At 41.8% G+C, this 23,484-nt stretch overlaps 1 protein-coding gene across 1 annotated transcript in view; it reads right to left on the bottom strand.

The window, feature by feature from the left end:
- The window catches only part of ARHGEF25 (Rho guanine nucleotide exchange factor 25), a 548,945-nt gene that overhangs the window by 151,837 nt on the left and 373,624 nt on the right, over window positions 1–23,484 (bottom strand). Inside the window, exon 3 of the mRNA XM_082245582.1 lies at window positions 12,268–12,587. Coding sequence (XP_082101708.1) covers window positions 12,268–12,587 — 320 coding nt within the window. The remainder of the gene's footprint in view (window positions 1–12,267; window positions 12,588–23,484) is intronic.

The following is a 23,484-nucleotide window of genomic DNA, read 5'->3' as shown; positions in this document are numbered from 1 at the left end:
TTCTGCCAGTAAGTCTGTTGTTTTTCAGCAGAACAAGCTATCCTGCAGACATAGCAGTTAGAGTGTTGAGACAAACTATTTAACACTAACATGGATGCTTACAGGGATCAGCAAAAATTAGAATATGAATTGTTTATATGATATGCATTAGATGTACATGTATGCAGAGATGGGACCTTAAGTTTTATCAATAATATTAGTGCTATTTTCCTTTTCTAAAAGGGTAACTCCACTTTCGTGGAAAAAAAAATAGCAAATAAAAAAAAAAAAAAATATATATATATATATATATATATATAGCGTATACAATTGCGACACAAGTCGTATTGTGATTGGATGTTTTTAAAAATGACTTTTTCTTTTGAATCTGCAGCTGTCATTTTCTGTGAAATGAAATGAAATATGGCCACCTGGAGTTGTTTTGTACACAGAATGTGTACAGAGCGCCCCCCAGAAACATCATTTCCTGCTTGTGTGATTGGCCCACTGATTTTCTCAGGAGTCTGCCTAAGATACAAGTCAGATTTCTGCCATCCCCTGCAACAAAAATGTCATTTTTGGTGAGATACTCCTAGTAGGAAATCACATCTAAAGGGATGCAGGCCCAGCAGCTTTCCTCATTAGAGCTTTGCAGATGCAGCAGCTGGTTGATAATTAATAAACCACTCCATTAGACCCACTTCTGTGCATGGACATAGACAAACACACAGGGATTTCTTCAGAATAACAAAAGGTAGGAATCTGCAACAAAGTTTGTTATAATCCTTGCAATGTACAGCGATCACCCAGAGGGGAATGTTTTTTTCTCAATAAAAGTGGAGTTACTTTTTATAGATGTTTAGCGCCTGATCTGTACTCCGTGGATGGGTCCTGGATGTAATGCTTTTCGTTATCCTCACGGAGCAATTACTCAGATATTCTCCTTGTAAATATACTTTACTATAAGTAAATAATATATTTCTAGTGAATTTTTCCAGCTCACTGGTTATTCCTGATTTTTCTAAGTTTAAAACATATCTCCTGCGCTCAAATAGTGTATGATTGGGGAATAGAATATATATAGACGTTCAATAGACATTTGTTGGTATCGCTTGTGGTCTTGCTGCCCCCTCAGGACCAAGGGTATCCAAAACACACTAAAAGACAACAATAAGCCCCCGTTCACACTGGGGCGACCTGTGAGGCGACCTGGTCGCCTCACAGGTCGCCGCAGGTCGCCTCCCATAGGGAAGCTGCGGACCCGTTCTGATAGGAGCGACACAAGTCGCTCCGACTCAGAAAAAGGGTCCGGAGCTTCTTTGGAGCGACCAGGAGGTGACCGCCATAGACTTCAATGTTATGAAGTCCGTGGCGGCCGCTCCGAGGTCGCGGCGCGTCGCCCCAGTGTGAACGGGGGCTTAGAGAAGGGCGCACAGACCTAGTGCATTACCACTAAAAAGGTTTATTACATTTTTTAATAAATGTGTATATTATACTCAGAAAACAGTAGTAGATAACACACATGTAAACATGATCAACATAAGATCTCCAAGGTAGCCAAGGCACTCCGCGATCCTGTCAGCAGCACCTTTCTGGCTCTGAGGAAGAGGGTTCACCCTCGTAACGCATCAGCCTAGCCTTAGCAGATCCATGCAGACTTCTGCACGCTATCCAGCACCATACAGTGCCTTGGCTACCTTGGAGATCTTGTGTTGATCATGTTTACATGTGTGCTATCTACTACTGTTTTGTGAGTATAATATACACATTTATTAAAATTTTAATAAACCTTTTTAGTGGTAATGCACTAGATCGGTGCGCCCTTCTCTTATTGTTGTCTATTCCTGATTTTTATCTTATCTTTATTATAGGTACTTATATAGTGCTGTCAATTTATGCAGCACTTTACATACTATATCTCACAAAAGTGAGTACACAGCTCACATTTTTGTAAATATTCTATTATATCTTTTCAAGTCACAACACTGAAGAAATGAAACTTTGCTACAATGTAAAGTAGTGAGTGTACAGCGTGTATAACAGTGTAATATACAGTGTAAATTTGCTGCCCCCCTCAAAATAACTCAACACACAGCCATTAATGTCTAAACCGCTGGCAACAAAAGTGAGTACACCCCCTAACTGAAAATGTCCAAATCGGGCCCAAAGTGTCAATATTTTGTGTGGCCACCATTATTTTTCAGCACTGCCTTAACCCTCTTGGGCATGGAGTTCACCAGAGCTTCACAAGTTGCCACTAGAGTCCTCCTCCACTCCTCCATGATGACATCACAGAGCTAATAGATGTTAGAGACCTTGCACTCCTCTACCTTTCATTTGAGGATGCCCCACAGATGCTCAATAGGGTTTAGGTCTGGAGACATGCTTGGCCAGTCCATCACCTTTACCCTCAGCTTCTTTATCAAGGCAGTGGTCGTCTTGCAGGTGTGTTTGGGGTCGTTATGTTGGTATTCATGGTTCCCTCAATGAACTGTAGCTCCCCAGTGCCAGCAGCACTCATGCAGCCCCAGACCATGACACTCCCACCACCATGCATGACTGTAGGCAAGACACACTTGTCTTTGTACTCCTCACCTGGTGGCCGCCACACATGCTTGACACCATCTGAACCAAATAAGTTTATCTTGGTCTCATCAGACCACAGGACATGGTTCCAGTAATTTATATCCTAGAGCTGCACGATTATGGATAAATGAGAATCACAATTTTTTGCTTAGCATAAAGACTGCGATTCTCTCATGATTCTTGGCGTAACATTATCTTTTACATTATACAAAAAAATTGAGCTAACTTTACTGTATAGTCTTTTTGAAATTCATTAAAGTGTATTTTTCCCCAAAAAACTGCATTTGAAAGACTTCTGCGCAAATACAGTATGACATAAAATATTGCAACGATCGCCATTTTATTCTCTAGGGTCTCTGCTAATATATATGTATATATACATATATATATATATATATATATATATGTACTATCCTACAGGTGGGTGCTGGGTAAAAATATGGTGGGCCTTGGCTGCCTAACAGCAGGGCCATGGTTTCAGCTGGCTGTCATGTCTCCCAGGTGTGTCTGCATGAGAGGGGAGTCTCCCCACTGGCTCCATGAGAGGGTTCTCATTGGGCAGTGGAGGAAACCCAATCAGAGACACACTCAGGCCTGTATCTACCCCAGAAGGCAGATTCTGCCACAGAGGATTCTGGGAGTGGGTATAAGTTTTGAGGGAACTCATGACGCAGCGTCTTTGGCGGGAAGCAGATTCCTAGGAGAGAGAGTACGGCTATCTCTCATCCTGTCAGAAGGATCTGGTGTCCCGGGTGGCTGCTGGGAATCCAGAGAATGCTGAGTTGAGCTGCAGAGAGGATCTGGCGTGCCGAGGACCAGTGGAGGAAGAAGGGTTCAGTTGCAGGAAAGCCTGCCAAGGTCGTGAGTACTGTGAACTGCCCCTAGGGGTCTGCCAAGTGTAGAGGGGACCACTCCAGAGAAGGTTCCAGGGATTCAGGAGTCAGCTAGCTGTAAAGGGGGTACCTAGTCAGAGGACCCTGAAGTGTTAGAGGGGGTACCTTGTCAGAGGACCCTGACGTGTAAAGGGGGTACCAGTGGTTGGGCCCTGAAGAGTCAGTGTACAGAGTTAAGAGTTGCAGCAGCACAAGCAGTGACAAGGAGCTACCTCAGCCAGTGAAGGGTTGGAGGGAGCTGTTCAGTGACTTTTGAGCTACATCGAGTGTCAGAAGTCAAGTGTTCTACAGTCCTGGATCTTCTGAGTTAACAAACAAGTTAAAGTCGAAGTTCTAGCACAAGTTCAGTATTCACAGTATCTTTGAGCGCCAGGAAGCGCTAGTCGGCATTCAGCTGGCGTCAATACAGCGCCAATGGGCATTTTTCTGTACAGTGTCCCAGTCAAACCTAGTTGAGCCAGAGGAGTATCCCACTCATTCTCTTCTCCCATCCCCAATATACAATAAACAAAACAAACCAAAGATGCTGGAATGGTCATTGTCTAAGTTGTCACAGCTTAAATGTGTTGGGAGTGTTACCGGTACTAATGGCAGACCCACCTCAGGCCCAAGGCCTGGAAACATTGCTACATTTAAAAAAAAAAAAAAAAAATATATATATATATATATATATATATATGTATATATATATATATATATATATATATATATATATATAAACATATATTGTTTGGGGGTTCTAAGTAATTTTCTAGCAAAAAATAATGATTTTAACGTATAAGCAACATGTGTCAGGAAAAAGGCTTTAAGAGGTTAAACTGCCCTCAGTTACAGACAGAAGTTAAAGAGGTTGTAAACTCTCTCTTTGGGCTTCGTTTTAAGGTAAGCATTTCATAATGAGCTAGTATGCGATGCATACTAGCTCATTATGCCTTTGTCTTACAGGGTTTTTTTTTTTTTTTTAATTTTTTTGAGGAGGGTTTACTTCCACTTTAAATCCTTTGATCTTTTCTAAAAGAAGGAAATGATACATTGTAAAACATTATGTTTATAGTTATCTGGCAGCCTTAACAATGTTGATAAACATTTGCTGGAGGCTCTGGTTTTTTTTTTTTTGACAGCTGTGAGTGAGCAGAGAAGGGCTCTGTAAAAATCGAGGATATGCTGTTTTAAGATCGTGAGGAGGGGTGAATCAAGATCGCGATTTTTTAACGATTTATCATAGTGCAGCTCAACTATGTCCTTAGTCTGCTTGTCTTCAACAAACTGTTTGCGGGCTTTCTTGTGCATCATCTTAAGAAGAGGCTTCCTTCTGGGACGACAGCCATGCAGACTAATTTGATGCAGTGTGTGGCGTATAGTCTGAGCACTGACAGGCTGACCCCCCGCCCCTTCAACCTCCGCAGCAATGCTGGCAGCACTCATACGTCCCAAAGACAACCTCTGGATAGGATGCTGAGTACATGCACTCAACTTCTTTGGTCGACCATGGCGAGGCCTGTTCTGAGTGGAACCTGTCCTGTTAACCGCTGTATGGTCTTGACCACCGTGCTGCAGCTCAATTTCAGGGTCTTGGCAATCTTCTTATAGCCTAGGCCATCTTTATGTAGAGCAACAATTATTTTTTTCAGATCCTCAGAGAGTTCTTTTGCCATAAGGTGCCATGTTGAACTTCCAGTGATCAAGTTGAGAGAGTGAAAGCGATAACTCCAAATTTAACACACCTGCTCCCCATTCACACCTGAGACCTTGTAACACTACTGAGTCACATGACACTGGGAGGGAAAATGGCTAAATGGGCCCAATTTGGATATTTTCATATAGGGGTGTACTCACTTTTGTTGCCAGCAGTTTAGACATTAATGGCTGTGTGTTGAGTTATTTTGAGGGGACAGCAAATTTACACTGTTATACAAGCTGTACACTCACATTTTTTCAGTGTTGTCACATGAAATGATATAATAAAATATTTACAAAAATGTAAGGGGTATACTCACTGCCCTGATGGAGCTTACAATCCTAACTAACATAACTAACCTACCTAACTAATCCCTAACCTACTAGCATGCCTATGAAGTGTGGAAGAAAACCGGAGTACCTGGAGAAAACCCACACAGGCACAGGGAGAACATGCAAACTCCAGACAGGTAGTGCTGTGGTTGGGATTCGAATCAGTGACCCTAGTGCTACTAGGTGGAAGTGTTAACCACTTAGCCACTGTGCTGCCCTATCATTTTTCTATATTATGACATGGAGAGGGTGCCATGCCATGCCAAATCATAGAAACCATAAAACAAAACAGAGGGACTTTATGTTTTATCAATAATATTACTGCTTTTTGTCCTTTTCTTAAAGATGTTTAGCACCTGATCTGTACCACCTTCTCCTCTCTCTTCTGGGTCCTGGATGTAATGTTTTCTGTGATCCTTACAGAGCAATTACTCAGATATTCTCCTTGTAAATATACTTTACTTTAAGTAAATAATATATTTCTAGTGAGTTTTTCCACTTCACTGGGTATCTCTGATTTTGTATATTGACTATATATATAGTATGCATTGCATATTAGCACATTATGAAATACTTACCTTAGAACGAAGTCCTCCAGTGGCACGCTGTCACCGCTGCGAGGGATGACATCTTCCCCCCGGTCTTTCTTCCGGGTTCCAGTGGTGTGAGTGGCCAGGGCCCCGAGGATGTCACTCCCGCATGCACGCAGGAGCCCTCAGTTCTGGCACAAAGTTCTGATGGTCCAGCGTGGTATGACAGACCTTCAGAGTGCATGCACCAGTGACATCACCAGCTGTATCCAGGGTGAATATTTCCTAAACCAGGGATCTTCAAACTATGGCCCTCCAGCTGTTGCGGAACTACACACCCCATGAGGCAATGTAAAACTCTGACATTCACAGACTTGACTAGGCATGATGGGAATTGTTGTTCCTTAACAACTGGAGGCCCATAGTTTGAAGACCCCTGTCCTAAACGGTGCACGTTTAGGAGATATAAATTTTACCTACAGGTAAGCCTTATGATTGGCTTACCTGTAGGTAAAAATCACAAAGCGGGCTTTACTACCATATTAAAACAAAAAGCATGGGCAAATGGGATTCATCTATAATGGCTTAGGTATAAAGACTTTGGAGATCAGTTTCCTTCAGTGTGAGATAAGTTTGTGCTTTGCTTTTATTTGTCCATACAAGTCCATATGAATGTATGGTACACATATCTGAAAATGCATGATAGGCTCATGCATATGTATAATAAATACATCTCAAATATTCAGAGGATGACTAACCCTAAATCTTCTGTTTTCTGGGATCAGACAGAAAATCTTCACATTTTTTATCCGCGAATATGAAAATAGCAAAATATAAATAGCTACTGGCGCTATAAAGAGCCTAACATTTCAGCTGTGTCAGAAAGGCACTGTCGTTATAGAAAGGTGCTCCCTAAGGGCTCTTTCACACACTGAGTCCGTTGGACGGACTCTGTTTTTCTCAGCGGGGGATCGATCCGCCGATCCCCCGCTGAGCAGGAGGATGACAGCTGTGTCTCCGCGCTGTGTGCACAGACACAGCTGTCAGTTCCCCATGCATCTCTATGGGGGAAATCGGATGGGAACGGACCGTCGGTCCGTTCTCGTCCGATCCCATCTGATCCGATCCGCTGGACGGATGGAAAATAGGGTTTCCATCCATCCAGATTTGACGGATCAGATCGGATCGGATGTCAGCAGACATGTCTCCGATGAAATCCGATGCCCCATAGGGATGCATGGGGGGACCGTTCAGATCCGCCAAAAAAACGGACAGGCGGATCTGAACGGTCTGCCTGTGTGAAAGGGGCCTTAGGCTCCTTTCACACATACGGTCCATTCAGTTCATCAGTTCAGTCAAGCCAAATGTATCAGCTTTCCATCAGTTTTCCATCTGTTTTTCATCCATTTTTCATCCGTTTTTCATCCGTTTTTCGTCTGTTGTCATCCGTTTTTCGTCAATTGTTATCCGTTTTTTATCCGTTTTTCGTCAGTTGTTACCCGTTTTTTATCCGTTGTCATCCGTTTTTTGTACAATCCGTTTTATTGACGGATGAAAAATAGGGCATTCATTCGTTCAAAAAAACCGACATTGACGGAAGCGGATGAAAACGGATGTTAACGGATGATCATCCGTTGTCATTTGTTTTTACATAGAGATGCACTGATGTCCGTTTTTCATCCGTCAACGGATGGATGAAAAACGGACAGCATGTTCTGTCGCTCTAAAGTAAACCGTACATGAATACTCTGGTCATACACAGGGCCGGTGCTTCCACTAGGCAAACTAGGCAGCCGCCTAGGGCGCATTGCAACCTAGGGGCGCAGCCATGAGTCGGCACTCTCTGTCCATCATGAATGATCCTTGTGAGCTGAGGGGAGGGGGCGGCAGTGGGGGAGGAAGAATGGACAGAGGAAGATGCCAGGTGTCTGGGGTAGTGGCTGAACTACCAGGCCCTGGCTTTCCACCACTGTTGGGGGGGAGGGAGGGGGGAAGGGTCAGGAAGGGAGCCCACAGGAGTGCTGCCTACATGATGATCCTCTTTGGCTGGAGTTGAGTGATGTAAACCCTGGGCAGGAAGTGACTCTCTGCACTGAGCTGGTGGGCAGCCGCGTTCATTTCCCTGGGTTGGTATTAAGCAGGGAGCAGAGGAGAGCTGAACCTGACCTCAAGCTTGGCACTGGAGGGCGGCACCTTTACTGGAGCAGAAACAACGAGGCACCGGAATGGTCTGAGGAGGTTTGGGATTAGGGATGTGCGGAGCTTTATGACTGCTGCTTCTCCCTTCACCAGGAGCCTGTGGTGAGCACTGTGGTCCAGGAGAGGAGCATCTTAGGAGAAGGAATCAGCAGGATCATGGTAAAGGAGTGCAGAGTGCGGGCCACTCTCTTCATGCCACCCAGTGAGCGTGCCCAGAACAGGGGATCAGGGTCCCTGGGTGTGACATGGAGGTTCCCTGGTGTGAAAGGGAATCAGGGTCACCAGGTGTGCCATGGAGGATAGGGGTCACCGGGTGTAACAGGGTTTCGGGGTCACCAGGTGTGCCATGAGGAATTGGGGTCCCTGGGTGTGCCAAGGGGGATTGAGGTTCCCCAGGTGTGACATGGAGGAACATCAGGGTCCCTGGGTATGACATGGAAAAACATCAGGGTCTCTGGGTATGACATGGACGATCATCGGGGTCCCTTGGTGTGGCATAGAGGGACATTAGGGTCCCCAGGTGTGACATGGAGGAATATGGGGGTCACTGGGTATGACAGCATAACATAGAGGAGCCATCAGATCAGGGTCACTGGGTATGACATAGAGGAGTTTTTAACCCCTTCCCTTTTAATTTTATTTTTTGGGGGGTGGGGGGCGCAAGTAGCTTGTCTTGCCTAGGGCGTAAAATAGTCTAGCACCGGCCCTGGACTCATACAGTGAGCAAAAATTCTCTGAAATCAAATGTTCACATAAGCTGAAAACGATGTGGTGAAAATTTGGAGTATGGCATTCTCCTACCAGTACATGATGATATGATGATTATATGTTGTCATCAGTGAGCAGATCCAAACCAGGGGAAAAAAGATCAGCTACTACTGAGGAGCAGAATCATGAGCTTCTCTGATTTGAGTACACTGACCCATGATGATGTAGTAGATGAAGGGGGTGAGCAAAGGCCCATTTTCGGGGTGTCAAAAAGTGGGCTGCGTATTACCTCTCCCACTACAAGGAATAAAGAAAGGACCATTTTTTTATTTGGATGTGTTTAGTCATTCTAACAGCTTATTTTAAAAGAATATCTTGTTTTTAAGGAATTAGTGCGCATTTGCATGACACTGCAATAACTATATATTTAAAAAATATTTTGTGCTTTCTGAAATTTGACAAAGTCATGTATCAGTGGCCAAATCTATCAATGCATTATGTCGTTGTTGGTACATACTTTTCACAGCAGTTTACCGAGGAGAGAGAACAAAAAGAAGGGATCTAATTATTGCATCCCTGCCACAACTCTATTGGTGCTGCAGAAAACATCTTACTAAACACACAATGGGACAAGAACAGCACATTGTCATTAAAAGAGATGCAAAGGATGGCAGATTAGAAGAACTGCCAGCAATGACATGCACAACTGGAAAAGCAACCAAACAGAAATGCTACATGTTGACATTTTTCTAGGCCAATGATTGCGAGAACTATTTGGATTTTGAAAAGTCTAAGTGTTCACACAGTGAAAACCTTGCTTTTTCTATGAAATTGCTCTGGAATTTCTTTAGAGGCTACTGTGTAGATATAAAATTGGGGTTTCTTGAAGACCTTCTTTAATTTGACCAGAGATCCCCTTAAATTCTTAGTATGGTTACAGTTAAAGAGGTTGTAAACCTCAAAAAAAAAAAAAAACACCTGAAAGACAAACACATAATGAGCTGGTATGCATCGCATACTAGCTCATTATGAAATACTTACCTTAGAACGAAGCCCGGCAGTGCCACCCGCTCACCTCTCTCAAGGGTGACATTTTTGGTCGCCCTTCTTCCGGGTTTACGGCATCCGGCCACCTGATTGACTGGAGCTGCGATGACGTCACTCCTGCGCATGCATGCGGGAGCCGACGTTCACGGCACAGGGCTTTGAAGGAACCGCACGAGCGGCTGTTCCTTCAGAGCGCATGCGCCAGTGATGTCACTGGCTGCATGCAAAGTAAATATCTCCTAAACGGTACATGTTTAGGATATATTTACAGTACCTATATGTAAGTCTTATCATAGGCTTACCTATAGGTACAAGTTGCAGAGGAGGGTTTACTTCCTCTTTAAGGAAAAACTATAGGCAAAACTCTTTTTTTCATTAGATTTGTTTTTCATTCCAAGAGAGGGTTATAACACGTCAGATTTTTTTTTCACCATCTGTGTCCCATGGAAGAGATTTCCCTTAATTTCCCGTCTTACAGCCAAACAGAAAATGAGAGAAAATTCCTGCAAATTAAGTCACCACCAGAACTAGTCTCCCCATTGGAAGATTCCCCCTTTATTACTTTTTTAGGACAATCCAAAATTTGGGATTTTCCTCTACTTTCAATGATAATGGTAAACAAGAAAAATCTCTCTAATGGAGGCACTGACAAATGCATAGCTCCCTACTGTCCCTGATTTTGGGGGACTGGGGACTGTACCCCATTTGGAACAAAGTCCCTCATTCCCTGTCATTTGTCCCTCATTTTGGTCTTGTCTATATAGTTGTATATAAAATGCACTATTTATCGATTAAAAAGTGTTTTACAGTACTAAACCTTTCATCCAATTTCTAAATTGCTGCATTGGTAAATTTTAAAAGCCAATATAAAGGAATAGCAGTGGTTAAAAAAAAGCACGTGTGCCTCCTTTGGCTACAATGACGACGCCCGTGCCAAGTGCTCCCTATGTCGGGCTCCGCACCTCTGTGGTGCGGGCCCCCTGTCCCCTGACACAGCAAGTTCCCCTATGGGGGTGTCGGGAGATGGGGGACCCCCCTTGACATGCTTCCCTAGACCTCTAGCCCTGGCTCCCCCTGTTTGGCGGGACGTTCAGTCTGCCTGTACCTTAGTTGGAGTCCCAATCTCCTAATGCCCTCGAGGTGTTTGTCTACAATACTGGGATTTCAGAAGTTTTGTGTTACACCTGGATACAAGTTTGATTCTGTTTAGATTTCTCTGTGCCTTATTGCATTTCATGACTGTATTTTTGTTTGCATATTTCTTGGCGTTTTTTCTTTCTGTATTTCTGTCATGCCTTGTATATGCTGTTAAAATATAATAAACTGTTTTAACAAAAAAAAAAAAAAAGCACGTGTGGGTTTAACCAATAATTATTTTTTTTAGAATTCTCCTTTAAGGGGGTGTGGCAGGGGGTGTGTCCTATGCCTACATACTTTTGCTTATAGGTGTCCCTCATTCCCATCTTAGAAAGTTGGGAGGTGGGCAAGTGTTCCAATCCCTTTCCACTCTATCCAAAACTAAGAAAAGTTTACCTTTAGCTATACTTTAACAGCTTTACTTGTAATTAATTGTGAATGGGTAATGGTGAAGGGTTAGAACTTATTTTAGTCCTTTTGTGCCTTACATCATGTTTATAAAACACAACACAAAGTGAATATCTCTACCCAACCTGAGCGGGAATAACATTTCTCATTTTTACCACTACAACAGGTGTCCTCCTCAAGTTTAGTTTTGATGACAATTGTCACCAGGACAAAGAAGTGAATCTCTTGAAGGATCAAACTGACAGCAGTGAGATTCTGACCAAGATTCTAATGTTTCTCCACTCAACTTCAAAAAAGTTTAGTGGGATTTCAACAGATCATCATATAACACAAAACAAAGAAATTACAGAAAATAGGTTACACTTACTTAAGTCCATCCTAAAAGTAAAATCCCTGCATCTATAGATCTCTTCTCAGCGTTCTAACACTTCCCTATCTAGCCCTGTAAAGAAGAAATCAGTATACTTACATTTTTTTAAGCTGATCCAATCCAATGCCACGCAGAAGACACAGCCCACAACAGAAGCCCCATAGCAAGTCTATGGATGACGTCATATCCCATTCATTTCACAGCTGTTGTCGGCTGTGTCCTCTGCACAGCTTCTGCCTCTGTAGATCGGGTCGGATCGGCTACAAAAAAGGTAAGTATACTGATTTCTTCTTTACAGGGCTGGATAGGTTAGTGTTAGATCAAGGAGATCTACAGATGCAGGGATTTTAGTTTTAGGGTGGACTTATCCTTTAAGATTAAAAAACAGAAATGTTCTAACCAAACTTTTATCTTCTGGCCGGGTGAAGTCCTCCATCTTCCGCAACACTCCAAGGTCAAAGCTCCCCCTGCCGCCATCATCTGCACTCCTTCTTCGGCCAGGTAAGCCTCGTTTTGGGCGACTTTCAATCTTCTTTTGCCTCTGATCAAGGCGGCTGCCACTGCTTAATTTTCTCACTGGATTTGTCAGCCATTTCTTTAGAGTACTGACAGACCTCCTGGATCCAGGGGAACTAGGTGCGGAGCTAGTGGAGGGCTGAGGTTGGATGGAAGCCACGGAAGCTGAAATGCTGCCATCACTGCCAGCAATTGAATAGGATTCTAGAAGAAAAACAAATAGATATCAGTTTTAGCCCATAACATGTACTTTCATGAATTGGCTCTTTTACGGTATTCTCTATATTTCTTAATTGAGAAACAGCTTAAAAATAAACATTTAGGACATGCATGACTTCTGTATTACCCAGAGCTTAGAGGGAAAAATTGGACAGTTGGTTGTACGGAAGAGTGTGTTATGGAACCAATCAAAATATTGTAAGATATTTTTACATAAGCTAAAGTACTTGTCAGTGTGACAGCTGTAGGCTCGTATTTATATTATGCATATTTCTTCAAAGGCTGAACACCAAAGAAATACTATAAATTTTACCTATAGCCAACAAGAACTACGGCTTTATTTATTATATTTAATTAAGCAGGTCAGTACATGTAAAGCAAAGTAGGATGCCAGATCTTGATCCAACACCGCGTGCCCAAGTAGCTTGATTACTCACATGTGGCGATGTACTAGGCAGTATGGGCCGTGCAGCCCATACCACAGACCTAGGGCAACCAGTTACAAACTATTGTTTTTCAGTACAGCTTAGAAAATGATTGATTGCTCTGAACATCACCTTCTCTTTGCCTCTCTTCCAGGTATTATTACATTAGACTTTTCTTCTAAAGCATATCCTCTAGAATTCTAGATTACTAAAGTAGGTTTATTTAGGAGGTGAAATAGAATAGATTACTATGGATTACTATAATTTTCCCTGCTTTACCAAAAAAACTCAACAGGTGTGTATTTCACCTTATGGAGTATTGAGAGATTTTCAGCTTGAAGGTAAATCATATATCAGCTTTGCAGAACCCTGCTGTTCATTGTGTTCAGCAGGGACCAGCCGAGATTTGAACCTTGTATGGGTAGGCTGATTGGACCCAAGTCAAACCATCGATCGACTTGGGTACAAGCAGCATTTTAAGGATGTGATGCCCCCCCGGCAGAACACAATAGCTCAGCAGGAGGGATTCTGTGTTGATGTGGCAATCAAGCTATATTTTTTTTCTTGCAACCTGCAGTTGCAGGAAAAAAATGTCATCATCTAGAGCAGGTTCCTGCCATTAGCACTTTGTCTTGTAGCACTAGGGTCCTGAGTGCTGTTTGTACTAAGATCATGATCTGCAATAAATATGTATGTTCTCCCTATGCTCGTATTTTTAAGGAAGGAGGGAGGTAGGTACCAATTTCTTCCTAGAATCTGAACAATATATATCGGTAGCTTAATAAACTTCTACTCATACTGCACTTCGTAACTGAATGACAATTGTAGGGTGCCTTGACTCTTTAGACCTGTCATTTTTTAACCAGGATTTTACAGAACCCAAGGTTTTCTCCAAAGGTTGCTAGGGGTTCCTTGAGCATTGAGCAATTTCTGCTTCTAAGGTAAGTAACTATCAAACAGCTATCTATAAGGATGGGGGTTCTTCTCATTGACCACAAGTGTAAGGAGCATTCTTCCTAGTGACCTTCACACTGATGTAACTAAGTTAAAGGTATAATAATTAGGAGGACTTCCCTGAGACTGGAAAATGATTCCAAGAGTTCCTGAGTGATAAAAAGGTTGAGGAAAAATGGCTTTAGACTGTAAAGCAGAGGCTGATGTGACTAGTTGTATGTACTCATACCATGTTATGGAATATGCCAGAATACCATAAATACTGGAAATAACATTATTAACCATTGTATTAGCATTGTTTTTTTATAACCTCGCATTTCACCATATTTGGTGAAATAAAGGATGACTAAACTCAAAAAAAAATGTGATATATTGTGGTTTACCAGTCCTTAGATGTGGTGGCTGGATTCATTTTATTTTTCTGTGCTAAGAACATTATCAACAGAAAATATCTGCTGATCGCGAAACACTGTGTCATTGTCACTTTTTGTGAGCTAAACTGAAAATACAAACAATTTTATATTTTTTTTATGAATGGAGTTGTAAAATGAATAGGGTTGTAACGTTAGAAGGTTTTTTTATGCATTCTATATTTTAGTAAAAGGTAAAAGGCACAGGACAGCCCGCCTGGAGTTTGCCTTTTGGCTGTCATGTGCCTTTTACTGAGGAGTGGCTTCCGTCTGGCCACTCTACCATACAGGCCTGATTGGTGGAGTGCAGCAGAGATGGTTGTTCTTCTGGAAGGTTCTCCTCTCTCCACAGAGAAATGCTGGAGCTCTGTCAGAGCGACCATCGGGTTCTTGGTCACCTCCCTGACTAAGGCCCTTCTCCCCCGATTGCTCAGTTTGGCAAGGCTGCCTGCTCTAGGAAAAGTCCTGATGGTTTCAAACTTCTTCCATTTACAGATGATGAAGGCCACTGTGCTCATTGGGACCTTCAATGCTGCAAACAGTTTTCTGTACCCTTCCAGATCTGCGAGTTTATACAATCCTGTCTTGGTGGTCTACAGACAATTCCTTGGACTTCATGGCTTGGTTTGTGCTCTGACATGCACTTTTAAGTGTGGGACCTTATATAGATAGGTGTGTGCCTTTCCAAATCATGTCCAATTAACTGAATTTACCACAGGTGGACTCAAATCAAGTTGTAGAAACATCTCAAGGATGATCAGTGGAAACGGGATGCACCTGAGCTCAATTTTGAGTGTCGTGGCAAAGGGTGTGAATATTTTATTTACGTGTGATTTTTTTTCGATTTTTATTTTTAATAAATTTGCAAAGGTTGGAATAAGGCTGTAACATAACAAAATGTGGAAAAAGCGAAGTGCTGTGAGTACTTCCCAAAAGCTCTGTATTACATATTGTTTAAGGGTTTAATACTGCTTTAACTACATTTGGTGCAATACCAAATTATATATGAGATGACACATATGTACATAAACTGCTATTTAGCTTTGTATAACAAACAGAGAACCTTGTGTACACTGAGCTCCAGTACACCTCCATGCTTCAGGGTACTGGCACCCTTCATACAATTTGGTATAACAATAATGAACAAAGAAGAAATTGATTTTTTTTAATAGCTAAAGCTGAGAAAACTTTTAGCAATTAAGAAATGAATCAGAAAACGTGGGATGTCTAAATACACATGTAGTATACAAAAACCTAATGGGGTTAAAGGACAGGGTGCTAGGCCTGGGTCATGAAATGACTGACTCATGTCTGTGTGGGTTGAATTCCACTGCAAGGCACATCTCCATGGTAACTGGTGACGATGGAGAAGTACCATGTGTTCATCACTGGTGAGAATGACAAGGGACATTTAAGCATCAAGCACAGCATGCTGCTGTCATGTAATATTTATCCAGATAGTGATTGAAAGACAATGAAAGATTAGATATAGGCAAGACAGCCAACAGGGGAAAATATGACACCTCACGAAACAATGATAGACAATGAAGCCAAAAACTGTGTGAAAAAAACTTGTATGATAGTGATACTCTTCCTGTACAGTATGAGTCTTGTAGGCCTGGGGCCATTAAACATGACTAATTGAAATTTATGGTGAAGAGCCAGAATAGTGTCAAAACTAAAGATCTTCAAAGTTCACCTTTTATAGAAAATAGACTAAGGGCCCCAGTGTGCTAAAATCGCTGTGCAGTATTACCATATTGTTCTTGTAGGACATCCCCAAAGCCTTCCAGAAAAACTCTCACTGAAATGTTCAGCCCATCCTGCCTAAATTCTAGGACACCCCAACATTAAGGGGCTCACTCCCAGGATCCTAGGAGTGAGCACACTTCTGCGTTCCAACCCTGAGCACACACAGTAGGGGAGATAAGGACCCTTTCACAAATGCGGATTGTTTATTTCATCAGTTCAGTCACATCAAAACGGATGAAGTATTCATCAGTTTTTCATCAGCTGCTCATCAGTTTTTCATCCGATCTGTTTTCTTAACAGAAGAAAAATAGGGCTTTGATCTGTTTCAAAAAAATGGATGTTGGCGGAAGCAGATGTAAATGTCTTCAAAGTAGACTTTAAAGTAGTCCCTGCACTACTATGGTCTGGTTTTGTTGCGTTTTGAGGTCCATAGACCTCAAGATTACACAGGCATTGCTTCAAGTCCAGTCAAAATCGCTGCAAAGGTCGCAAAAGTGTGAAAGGCTCCTAAAGGTGTGACATGGCAATGGTATGGGGTGGATATGGTTGATCAGTGGTGGTTAACAGTCTATGGGAAGACATTTTCTGATGTAAATTCTGTTTTTTTGTCAATCCCGTGAACCCCCTTGCAGAAACTAATGGCTATTTCTTCATCCCACCCAGCTGAAAGAAAATTCCTGAGTGCATGCCAAATATTTTTAAACACAGTTGACTTCCTGTCAAGTAGTACCACATAAATTTATTTTTTCCTTCAGTTTGCAAAAAAAAAAAAGAGTTCTAACATCCAACAACTTGTGCAATATACTTTTTTAAGATTCAGCTATCTTATTTCTGCATAGGTGTTAGTACTTTATATTTGTGAATAGTTCTACTAGATTTTTAATATAATGTTATGTAATATTTGATTTAAGGTTCACGTAATCGCCTGTAATTAGCAATGATTGGGATGAAAATAGGGGAAACATTTGGCCAGTATTCCTTCTGACTGTTTCCAATGAGGGGTCTGTATTCATTTTATTTTATAATTCAGGGAAATGTAATAGGGTTCTTCAGCAGGTAAGACACCGGTAGGCTATTTGCAATGTAGAGGATGTATCTTGTAGAACAAAAGCTATAAATCAGCTTACAGTCCCGGTTGTAGAACAGTATCACTGTACTTGGTATTTACTTAAAGTAGAGTAAGAGAGGGTTATAACCCCTGTCAGATTTTTTTTTTTTTCGCCACCTGTGTCCTGTTGGGGAGATTTACCTTCACTTCCTGTCCCAGAGCCAAACAAGAAGTGAGAGGAAATCCCTGAAAATGAGGAGAATCCCATGAAGCCCCAGGTCACCAGATTTAGTGTTCCCATTGGAAGACTTCCCCTCTATTAGTTTTCTGGGGGACAACTCAAAATGTGTGATTTTCTTTTACTTTCACTGATAATGGTAAGGAGGACAAATAGAGAGGGTGGATCCCCATAATGGAAACAGACAGAAATAAAATTGACAGGTCTAATCCCTCTCCACTCTGTCCAAAACATATATAAAAAAAGTTTTGATTTAGGTATACTTTAACGCACACAGCATGCTTAACCATTCCACATGGGGCCAATTCTGGCACTCCGCTCCTACATGTAAAAATCATCATTTTTTTGCTAGAAAATTACTCAGAACCCCCAAACATTATATATATATTTTTAGCAGAGACCCTAGGGAATAAAATGGAGGTCATTGCAACTTTTTACGTCACACGATATTAGCGCAACAATTTTTCATTTTTTTTTTGTTTTAAAAAAACAGTTTTATGAATTAAAAAAAAACAAATGAAAAAAAAAAACACATAAGTTAGCCCAATTTGTTTGTATAATGTGAAAAATTATGTTACGGTGAGTAAACAGATACCTAACATGTCATGCTTTAAATTTGCGCACAGTCGTGGAATGGCGCCAAACTTCGATACTTAACCACTTAAGCCCCGGAAGATTTTACCCCCTTCCTGACCAGGGGGTTTTCTGCGATTTTTTACTGCGTAACTTTAACGGACAATTGCGCGGTCGTGCGACGCTGTACCTAAACGAATTTGACGTCTTTTTTTCCCACAAACAGAGCTTTCTTTTGGTGGTATTTGATCACCTGTGCGATTTTTACTTTTTGCGCTATAAACAAAAAAAGAGCGTAAATTTTGCAAAAATAACAATATTTTTCACATTTTTTTATATGAAATTCCCCCCAAAAAAATGTAAAAATCAAAATTTTTTAACATTTTTAGCCAATTTGTTTTCTGCTATATATGTTTGGTAAAAAAATTGCAAAAAGCGTATTTTGATTGGTTTGCGCAAAAGTTATCGCGTTTACTAAGGGAAAGATTTCAGTCATTTTTGGTGTGTTTTTTTTTTAACGCGTAATGGCGGTGATCTGCGATTTTTTTGTGGTACTGCGACATTGCGGCGGACAGATCGGACCCTTGACTGACATTTTTGACACTTTTGGGGTTACCAGTGACATTACTGCAGTAATCAGTGCTATACATATGCACTGTTACTGCAAAATGACACTGGCAGGGAAGGGGTTAACTTTATTGGGGAGGGAGGGGTTAAGTGTGTCCCTAGGGGCGTGCTTTTTACTGTGATTGGCTGTGGCTACTAGTGTAGGAACAGTGATCAACAGTCCTACATAGTAGAACCGTATGATCACTGTTTCTACACAGGGGAGAATGACAGGCGGCTTGTTTACATCAGCCGCCTGACTTTCTCCCTCTGCACCGACGAACGGCGAGTGACCGGCGGACATCGGGTCCGCCGGTCACACGCACTGACTTCCCTGTGAATGAGCCGCGGTGGGCGCGCGCCTCCGCGGGCGAGCACTCGCCCGCTATTGGCTCACAAGGAAGTGACAGGCAAGTGACGTAGATCTACGTCACTTTGCCTGGCCGGGGCTGACCGCCACAGTAAATAGTCTTGCGGCGGTCGGCAACCGGTTAAAAATCTCCATAGGCAACGCTTTAAATTTTTTTACAGGTTACCAGTTTAGAGTTACAGAGGAGGTCTTGGGCTAAAACTGTTGCTCTCACTCTAACATTCGCAGCGATACCTCACATGTATATATTCTTTTGGTGGTATTTGAACACTTCTGCAATTTTAATTTGAATTTTTAAAATCAAATTTTTTCATCATTTTAGGCCAATATATTTTCTGCTACATATTTTTGGTAAAAAAAAAAAATCCCAATAGGCGTATATTGATTGGTTTGCACTAAGTTATCACATCTACAAACTAGGGATAGATTTATGTCATTTTTATTTTTTTACTAGTATTGGAGGCAATCATCGATTTCTAGCGGGATTGTGACATTGAGGTGGACAGATCAGACACCTGACACTTTTGGGGGGACCAGTGACATTACTACAGTAATCAGTGCTCAAAATAATGCACTGTTACTGTACTAATGACACTGGCAGGGAAGGGGTTAACACCAGGGACGTTCAAAAGGTTAAATATGTGCCATGAGGGTGCTTTCTAACTGTGTGGGGGATGTATTCACTGGATGAACACAGAGACCTGTGTTCCTAAATAGGAGGAACACAGGATCCCTGTGTTCATCACTGACAGAACAGCGATCTGCCGTGTTTATATCAGCAGACCGCCGTTCTGTCTCCATGGGGAGAAATTGCGGGTGTCTGTTGAACATCAGGTCCGCTGGACCCCTGATTGGCTCCCCCTCTAGGCCAATCGGCACGTGTGTGGACCCCCACTAACTGCTACTCGAAACAACTTACATGTACATTGTTTCACGTAACAGAGCCGACCTGCCGCAGTATAACTACACAGCTTGTCAAGTGGTTAAAGTACAGTACTCAGTGGGCAAGAGACCATTCAGACGCCAGCATTGCCGTAGCAGTCCGCTGTTGTGTGTACAGGGGATCATTCTCCATCCAACCTTCCTGGCTTTTTCTACAGACTCATGTGAAGTTTCTGCTTTTTATGAATCTCATCCCATCTGCGGACTACAGCAGCATCCTTGTCTGAGGACCTTTGCTGGGAAAGTGAGGTCTACCCCTCCCCCCCTAGTGGGACAGTGAGTTGCCTTCTTCCCCCAGCTAGACACAGATAGAGTTCTATTCTCTTTCCTGAGCACTCAGTTACATACGATCCATTTCATCATAATCAATCGATGTTAATGTCTTATACATATGCATCTCCCCCATTCCACCCCTGATTAAAGGTTTTTCTGAAACGTGTCAGGTGGAGCGGAGACAACATGTGATTAACATACGCATTTATCTTAGCAAATAACTGGAGTCGTATGCTTTTATCATTTTTGTATATGTATATCCATTTTGTAAATTTTATTATGTATTACTAAATGTCTACATTTTACTCAAACTTGGGTGTTCTGTTGCCATTAAAGTCCCATCCAATAACGGGGGGGGGGTTCTCTTTTTGTTACCCTTTAAAGTATAACTAAGGGCAAAGACTATTTTTTTAGTTTTGGATAGAGTGGAGAGGGATAAGAATTGTTTGTCCTTTTATTGCTGTCTGTGCCCCCGTTAAGGAGAATTACCCTCTCCGTTTGTTCTCTTTACCATTATCATAAAGAAAAAGAAAGCAAAAGAAATTCCCAAATTTTGGGTTGTCACCAAAAAAGTAATAGAGGAGAAATCTTCCAATGGGGACACTGGTTCTGACGACCCGGGGGTCCCCTAGGAGTTCCCTTAATTTGCAGGGATTTCCTCACACTTCCTGTTTGGCTATGGGACAGGAAGTGAGGGGAAATCTCTGCAACGGGACACAGATGGTGAAAAAAAATCTGACAGCCTGCCTGCCCCAGATCGCACTGTACAGCAGTATCATGCAATCTGGTTAATGTAAGTTTTTATAAAGTAGTGCATGCACTACCAGTCCGGCACGATTTCAGCCCATTGTGCATATCTTCCCATCAGAAGAAGTAAATGCAAGAACCCATACAGGTCGGGCCATGCATTCACAAAAAGTTTTAATTACAATACACAGACATGTACTTTGTGGACATTAACCAATAATATCTAGGTCCTAATATCCAAATCTCTGGCTGCAACCAATATCAAGCATACAAGCATCCAGATACTCCCTAACGCCACTCGTTGTTTGAAAACTTCACCTCTAGGTTGTTGTAACCCCAAAGCTTTACAATGTGTGTGCACCTTATATACAGTACAATGATGGATTGCTGTAGTAGATATGCTTTGATAATCATATCCTTTTAAAATCTCATCTCAAAAACGCCTCTCAGTGCAGAGGATGTGCTGTGTGCGTGTGCAGGCGCGTGTATGTGGAATGCAACATCCGCCAAAAGATGATATGAGAACATTCAATTAGTTGGTGATTCACTGCCCATTTTACTGATGTTATAAAACTGTTCTGTGAAGCTGGGTAATGAAAGATGAAAACTGCCAAGCTGTCAGCAACAGCAATGTTCCTCACGGGATCCAAAAAACTCATAACTGGTCTTCATTAGATCCGGTTTCTAAATGGAAACTGTTAAGCACATTAGTTTTCCTTGTGATTATTTCTGCAGTGGACCTGCTAGGTGGAACAACGTTCGCTCCGTTGTACACTCCCGCAATGACCCGACACATCATTAGCTCAATACTGATTGCTATCAACTTTCTGTGGTTTAAATGAATGATTTAATATGATGAATTAATTAACTCCATGCAGATAAAAAAAGCAACCAATTTTTCAGCTATGGATGCTTTAAAATCATGAAACATGTATTTACATGGGGAGATGTCCCAAATCTGTCCTATACTGGGTATACACAGACTGAAAGTCAGGCGATTCAGCAGGACAACTAGCTTCTGTGGAATGATAATGCCGAAAAACCAGCGTTCCATCAGCACTTGCAGCCAATGGCTGCAAGAGCTGACCTGTGTATTCTGACAGGGGGAGGGGTGGTGGAGTCCCCCTGGTACCCTAGATCTAAATGAGCATTTAATCTTTGTAGTGTGGAGGCAACCCCACTATAAAGGAGGATTTATGCTTTCCACAGAATTCAGCTTTAACTTCACATCTACTGGTTTATATTTAGATAATTATCTTTCTTTGTAAAAAGGAAGTTGAACACTTTTCCAGGAATGGCTACTATTAATTCCTGTGAGTACCTCCCCTGCTTGAAGCCCAATTTATGGGAGTTCACTTTGTGAAGCTTAATCAGCACTCTGTTGTTATCACCTCCTCTGTGAGGAGCACACCTACAGTAACTCTAGAACATTGTATAATGAATAATAACTTGTCATTTTATTGATGCTGTCTGCTTCATCTCCACTACTCTGTCCCCTGGCTAACATGCCCCCCCATGCTTTTATTGTGACAGTGCTGACAATCACCTCTTATTAGGCATTTATCTCCGACAGAGCAGCGGTATCGACCACAGTAGCTCTGGATCTCCTGCATCACACCAAACATGACAAAGTGCCAAAAGCACTTTGCCCCCTAGGGGACAGGATGGAGAAAATTATATGTGGCGAGACTTCTTTTGTAAGCAGGAACACTCAACAATCTCCATATTCTCCCTTACTGGTTTCTTTAAATAACTTGTATTTAAGTGTATACAACTGCAACATGTATCTGTTTCCATCACAAAGCTATCATGCAGTCATCTGCAATAATATGTGTGATTAAACCTAATTCTGCAGCAAGGTGTTCTAGAACATCCCCTAAAAATATAAATCATTTGGGGGAATTTCCATCCCAATAATTGGGATATAAGATTTCCAGTTGACTGAATAGGAAATGGGATATACACTATCTAATTACATTTTTAAACCCAGAGATAACAGACAATGCATTTTAGCAAATTCCAAAGCTTAATGTAGAAGCTACAACAAATGAAAACTATATGCATAAAGAAGGCAAAATACTGGTTTATGGACCTACACAGGTCCACAGACTAAACAAAAAGTGAGAGGCAAAAGACAAAAAAAAAAGAAACAGAATAACTTTAAGGATTCTATGGGGTCCAGGCAGTTCTATGGGGTCCAGGCACAACCCTTGTGCTGCATGACTAGGTAATGGCCCTCATGTCCCTAACATGTAAAAAAAGTTCTAACCCTTCTACCTTCTACTAAAAATGTCTTTGCTACTATGTTTATGCCTACTGGTCACTTTTTATCATCCTGTCTTTGGAACAGGAAGCGAGTGTGAATTTCCCCAGTGGAGACCCAACAACAATACAGAACTTACAAAGATTCTAACTTTTCTCCATTGTATTTAAATTAAAAAAATGTTTGAGCTGGAGTTTAACTAAAATAGCACTATGAGATGTTACCATAATGAGTTTCTTTGTAGTTAGACATATTTATATCCGAAGAAGAGACAATGCAAT

Source organism: Pelophylax lessonae, assembly GCF_965119305.1.
Source record: "Pelophylax lessonae genome assembly, chromosome: 2".
NCBI lineage: Eukaryota > Metazoa > Chordata > Amphibia > Anura > Ranidae > Pelophylax > Pelophylax lessonae.
Note: the sequence above shows the minus strand (reverse complement) of the source record. Positions and strands in the feature narration are given on the sequence as shown.